This window comes from Bison bison, unplaced genomic scaffold, assembly GCF_000754665.1.
Source record: "Bison bison bison isolate TAMUID 2011002044 unplaced genomic scaffold, Bison_UMD1.0 scf7180017864310, whole genome shotgun sequence".
NCBI classification, from domain to species: domain Eukaryota; kingdom Metazoa; phylum Chordata; class Mammalia; order Artiodactyla; family Bovidae; genus Bison; species Bison bison.
The window spans coordinates 2,689,467-2,696,111 of NW_011494882.1; the positions used below are offsets into that span (position 1 = coordinate 2,689,467).

A 6,645-nucleotide genomic window follows, 5' to 3' on the forward strand; every position below is an offset into this window, starting at 1 on the left:
ATGACTGTTCTGTAAATTAGACATAACATGGAATAGTGTTAGAGCCACTGGATGGAAGAGAGTGTGTTGTCTGGTGGGTGGTTGTGAGGCTCAGGTTGCCTGCACAGGCTTTTCACTGCATGTGTTAAGAATGCACTGAGTCAGATGAGGTCCGCTTGTAGGGGAACTTAATGCAGCTCTTCATCACTACTTTCATGGTGAGCCACTGGGATGTTCTCTGTGTGTCTATAAGGTATTGGTTACAGTAACACTGCACCAGCAACATCATGTCTGCAGTTGGGAAAGGTACAAATTCTTGATCTGTAAAGAGATTTCAGCTAAGAAATAGAAATTTGAAAATTGATGTCATAAGAGACATTTGAATTGTAAAAGTGGTAATCACTCAGTCATGTCTGACTCTTTGCAACCCCATGAACTGTAGCCCTCCAGGCTCCTCTGCCCATGGGATTTTCCAGGCAAGAATACTGGAGTGGGTTGCCATTCCTGTTTCCAGAGGATCTTCCCGACCTAGGGGTCGAGCCTGGATCTTCTTCATTGCAGGCAGATTCTTTACCAGTTGAGCCACCAGGGAAGCCCCTTGTAGGGGTATATATAGAAAGCAGGAACTTACTGTTTCACCCTGGACAAATTACCTGGCTTCTCTGAGCCATAGCTTTCTCTTTAGGCTGATACTTGCCTTCTGGAGTTGGCATCAGGATGAAAGAAGTCTGTCCATATGAAACACCTGACATGGTGCCCAGTGCTTGGTAGAGGAACTATTAATGGTCATTGTTACTATTGGCAATTAAAGATGAAAAGTTTTAATCTTCTTTTAAAGCACCTAGCCTTATAATACAGTGGTCAGGAATGTACATGAAAGCCAGACTGCTTGGGTTCCAACCCTGGCTCTAACTGCTTCCTAGCTGTGTGGCCTTGGGCAAGGCATGTAACTGCCTGTGCTTCCATTTGTTTCTCTTTAGAACTGAACAGTTACCATACCTGCATCTTAGGGTGGTTGAGAGGTAAATGAATTACATACATAAAACCTGCAGAACAATTTGGATCAGAGTGAACACTATATGAAAGTTTGCTGTGGTTATCAATCACATAGTCATTAATTCAGAAAAAGATAAAATATTATACCTTACAAAGTAGGTGTCTTTGAAGATTTCCCCAGCTGCTGTGACTTCTTACTATTTGATGTAGCAGTATAACTTGTTAGATGTTTGTGGCTCAGGTGTAGTTTTTCAATTCATAGTAAAACTTGAATTTTAAATTTAGTAATGTCATTGTTAATATCTGAATGAGCAGAATTTTCTGATTAGGGACTATGTTTAAATATAATTTTTTATTGAAAAATGGCCATTCTGGATGTGGTATATGTATACAATGGAATACCTCTCAGTCATAAAAAAGGATGAATTTTTGTCATTTGCTGCAACAAGGGATGGGCTTGGAGGGTATTATGCTAAATGAAATAAATCAGAGGAAGATGAAAACTGTATGATTTCCTTTGTGTGTATAATCCAAAAAATACAATAAACTAATAAATATAATAAAAAAGACTCACAGAGAACAAACTTAGTGGTTCAGGGGGAGGTGGGATGAAGGGGAGGAGGATAAGGGGTCCAAACTAATATGTATAAAATAAACTACAAGAATATATTGTACCACACAGGGAATATAGCCAGTACTTTGTATGAACTATAAATGGAGTATAACCTCTAAAAATGGTGAATCACTATATTATACACCTGTAACGTGTACGTGCTCAGTTGTGTCCAACTCTGCAGTCCCGTGAACTGTAGCCTGCCAAACTCCTCTGTCCTTGGGATTTCCCAGGCAAGAATACTGGAGTGGGTTGCCATGCTGTGATCCCAGGGGATCTCCTCGACCCAGGGATCGAAGCTGCGTCTCTTGCACTGGCAGGCGGATTCTTTACCACTGTACCACCTGGGAAGCCAACGTATAATACTGTACAGCAACTGTACTTCACTTAAAAAAAATAAATAAAAAGGAAGAAAAGGAAAAAATAAAACTGACCATCCTGAAATGTCCTTTTGCCTCCTCAGATTACTCAGAGTTGGGAGAACTTCCCCCACGATCTCCACTAGAACCAGTTTGTGAAGATGGACCCTTTGGCCCGGTCCCAGAGGAAAAGAAAAGAACATCTCGTGAACTTCGGGAGCTGTGGCAAAAGGCCATTCTACAACAGATATTGCTGCTCAGGATGGAGAAGGAAAATCAAAAACTGCAAGGTTGGTTTTCTTTTTTTAACACTAAACTGGCCTGATGGTGGTTTAATTGGTCCTGACTCTAAAGTGAGACACATCAGACATAGAGGTGTTATTAAAAAAAAAGCAAGGTACTCCAACATACATAAATGTACATATTAAATGCCTGTTTTACTTTTTCAAAGTAAAGTTAATACCTTTTACTTTCGGGAGATTTAATGATAATTGCACCCATTGTATTAAGTTGAATCTTCTGAGAGGCATCCTTCAAATGTCAGCTTTAACTCTCTGAAAAGTGTCTTTTGTTTTCTCTCTCTTTGTCCCTGCTTTGTCTTCTGCTGTAGTCTTTGCCTGGGTATTAGGTGTGAACAGATCCTACATAAATCATTACAGTTCATAACCTCACTCTGTACTTTTTTAGTGAGTTGCAGGTAACCTGAAAAACAGAGATCTAGACTTCAGGTTAGCTGAGTTCTACCTGTATTGATATTCAGGTTTTATATAGACTGACTCACTTAATCCTGGTGACAACTCCAGAAGTTAGGTAGTAGCCTGAAGAGAAAACTGAGGCTCAGAACAGCTCTAGGGTTATGTTAGTGCCAAATTGAGACATGAAGTCTGAAGTTTAGATTTTGTTCATTTCCTGATTCCAATAGTCATTTGAATCAATAAGTATTATTTTCAAAGTAGCTGAGAAGCTATGTTTTATGTACCCTGGTAGTATAATGGAAAGAACATGGGTCTTGGAGTACAGAGAGCTCCCTGAATGTAAAATAAGGAGGATTTTGGTTGAGAAATCTGAACATACTCTTTAAAAGAGAGGGTTGTACATGCTGACCCTGTCCAGAGCAGTTTGGGAATTACTTCCTGTTTCATTGAACTTGCTCCTTGACTGCAGATCTTCATCTTTTATTGTAACGTTTTTATAGAACTCAAAGTTAAGACAGCAAATCTGATGAATAAGGTTCATTGTCCAAATGAGTATATCATCTTTGACCAAAAGCAAGGAGTCAAATACAAAGTAATAAGACCTTTTGATAAGAATAGTTGAATGGTTGGAATGGTCTATTCATGGGTGCCATGGCCTCTCCAGTACCCAGTATTGAAGCTGAGAAAGACAGCTCGTCCCATGAGGCTACTGTGGAAAGAGATTCCATGGTGAGGGGATTTTATAGCAGTGAATGCTAAGTTTTCTCCCAACTCTGTTTTTCTATCATTTTGTTGCATGTTCTTGAAAGTAATTCTAAAAGCAGATGTCTAAAAGAGATTTGATAGTGATGGTATCACTGAGTGTTCCATCAACTAAATGACAGCTTTGGAGCAGAGCACTTAGAGTCATTGGATGTTGGTTGGGACTTTTGTTAAAAAGCTGAAAGGCAATTATATTCATCACGTAGCCCATAAACCTTGACGCGTATCCTATCCAGTCTTCTTGCAGATGGCAGCTGCAGGAACTCAGAACGTAGTTATAAAATGTAAAGGATACTGGCTGGCTTCTTGGGAATGTGGGGAGGAATCATGACTGTGGTTGATGATACAGGATCAGATTGCCACAGAGGCAGAGTTTTTGTGAAGCTGTGCAAGTGATGACCAGGCCAGCTAGAATGGGTGGGGAAGGGTTCCCTGAGGTACCGGGAACACCTTGCCAGGTGTTGCATTGAGTTCAGTAGCCCTTGCTGGCATCCTCATTTGCTGCTTCCTTATTTCACCCAGCAGAGTTCTATCCTGTGTGGTCTCATATTGTTACTGTTTGAGTCTATTTCTTTCCTTAGCTCTATAAAGTCCAACATACGTTAGTGGTGAAAGCATAATAAACTTCCTAAATATCATTTAGGAAGCGTTGTGTCAGTGTGTACAGTACCTGTATTGCTGAGGAAAATAATCACCAATAAGAGCCTGATCATGAATCATCTAAAAACATTTAGTAGGTTTTCTTGGGGTTACAGGGGTGCAGAACCTTATTATTAAATGCAAAAGCAAGATTTGACAAAAACCAGCCAGAAGTTCACTAGAATCATTCTATTCTATTTTTTTTTTTGCAGCTGGGAGAGACTTGCAGTTGATTAAGGGTTCAGGCTGAATTGCATGCTCTTTGGGAAAGAAATTAGAGGAACATATACAAGGAGTTTTTTCCCATGGTTAAGGCTTTTTATTGGCTTTGGAATGCATGGATCAAATATTTATTACTATTCTTGGAGCATTACATCCAAGAAAGAATCAAACCCTGTTGTCTGAACCTACTTCACTTACTCGTTGACCATTGGAGGCTGAATTGTGCTTTCCTCAAAGTTAAACAGCTGATTTTCAGTGGTGTTGGGACTGAAATGCAAGGCCTCTATCATGGGCCCACAGTCCTCTGCAGCACCCTTTGCAAGGCCATTTCCCCCAGTTATGCATGATGGAGCAGCCTGATGCTGGACAGTAGGGCGACTCACCACAACTGTGGGTTTTGGTCAGCACTATATTGCTTTTGGAATGACCCATATACTTAATGTTGCAGATACTTGTTGTTCAGTTGCTAAGTCCTTTCTGACACTTTGTGAGCCCATGAGCTGCAGCACGCCAGGCTTCCCTGTCCTTTACTATCTCCCTGAGTTTGCACAAACTCATGTCCTTTGAGTCAGTGATGCCATCCAACCATCCCATCCTCTGTCATCCCTGTCTCCTTCTGCCCTCAGTCCTTCCCAGCATCAGGGTCTTTTCCACTGAGTCAGCTCTTCACATCAGATGGCCAAAGTATTGGAGCTTCAGCTTCAGCGTAAGTCCTTCCAGTGATTATTCAGGGTTGCTTTCCATTAGGATTGACTGGTTTGATCTCCTTGCAGTCCAAGGGACTCTCAAGAGTCTTCTCCAACACCAAAGTTTGAAAACATCAATCCTTCAGTGCTCAGCTTTCTTTATGGTCCAACTCTTACATCCATACATGACTGCTGGAAAAATCATAGCTTTGACTGTATGGACCTTTGTCAGCAAAGTGATGTCTTTGCTTTTTAATACACTGTCTAGGTTTGTTACAGCTATTCCTCCAAGGGGCAAGAGTCTTTTAATTTTGTGGCTGCAGTCACTGTCTGCATTGATTTTGGAGCCCAAGAAAATGAAATCTAACTCCACATTTTCCCCATCTATTTGCCATGAAGTGATAGGACTGGATACCATGTTCTTAGTTTTTTGAATGTTGAGTTTTAAGCCAACTTTTTCGTTATCCTCTTTCACCTTTATCAAGACGTTCTTTAGTTCTTCTTCACTTTCTGCTTTTGAAGTGGTATCATCTGCATGTCTGAAGTTATTGATATTTCTCCCTGCAATCTTGATTCCAGCTTGTGCTTCATCCAATCCAGCATTTCTCATGATGTACTCTTCATGGAAGTTAAATTGGCAGGGTAACAGTATACAGCCTTGACATACTCCTTTCCCAATTTGGAACCAGTCTGTTGTTCCATGTCCAGTGCTAACTGTTGCTTCTTGTTCTGCTTACAGGTTTCTCAGGAGGCAGGTAATGTGGTCTCATATTCCAATCTCATTGAGAATATTCCACAGTTTGTTCTTTTGTCCTTTCCACTGTGTGATCCACACAGTCAAAGGTTTTAGCATAGTCAGTGAAGTAGAAGAAGATGTTTTTTGGAATTCCCTTGCTTTCTCTATGATCCAGCAGATGTTGGCAATTTGATCTCTTGTTTCTCTGTCTTTTCTAAATCCAGCTTGCACATCTGGAAGTTCTCACTTCACATACTGTTGAAGCCTAGCTTGAAGGATTTTGAACATCCTCTTGCTAGCGTGTGAAATGAGTGCAATTGTACAGTAGTTTGAACATTCTTTGGCATTGCCTTTCTTTGGGATTGGGAAGAAAACTGACCTTTTCCAGTCCTGTGGCCACTGTTGAGTTTTCCAAATTTGCTGGCATAATGAGTTCAGCACTTTAACAGCACCATCCTTTAGGATTTGAAGTAACTCAGCTGGAATTCCATCACCTCCACTAGCTTTAGCTTTGTTTGTAGTAATGCTTCCTAATGCCCAGGTGACTTCACTCCAGGATGTCTGACTCTGCACATCATCGTGGTTATCTGCATAATGGTAACACAATGAAGTTTGAGTTTTAATTGAATTATAATTGAAGATATTTTTTTAAAGTTTTTTTTTCCTGGTTAAACAAATACTACGTTTGTTATAAAAGAATTAGATAGTGTAGTTTTTCTAAAATCTCTACAAGTTTGGGTGTCATTTACTCAGCCTCCCAGCCCCTTAGCCTTCCTTCCCTTCCTAAGCTTTCAAGAGATGGCAGCAGTCAGAGGAGTATCTTATCTGTGAAGTTCAGTTCAGTTCAGTTCAGTCACTCAGTCATGTCCGACTCTTTGTGACCCCATGGACTGCAGCACACCAGGCTTCCCTGTCCATTAACAACTCCCAGAGCTTGCTCAAACTCAACTGCATTGAG

At 40.6% G+C, this 6,645-nt stretch overlaps 1 protein-coding gene across 5 annotated transcripts in view; it reads left to right on the forward strand.

Moving 5' to 3' along the window:
• TBC1D1 (TBC1 (tre-2/USP6, BUB2, cdc16) domain family, member 1) overlaps positions 1 to 6,645 on the forward strand; it is a 227,872-nt gene that overhangs the window by 175,650 nt on the left and 45,577 nt on the right. For all 5 annotated transcript variants that reach the window (XM_010852415.1, XM_010852416.1, XM_010852418.1 and 2 more), the window contains one exon: positions 2,052 to 2,237. In XM_010852415.1, coding sequence (XP_010850717.1) covers positions 2,052 to 2,237 — 186 coding nt within the window. The remainder of the gene's footprint in view (positions 1 to 2,051; positions 2,238 to 6,645) is intronic.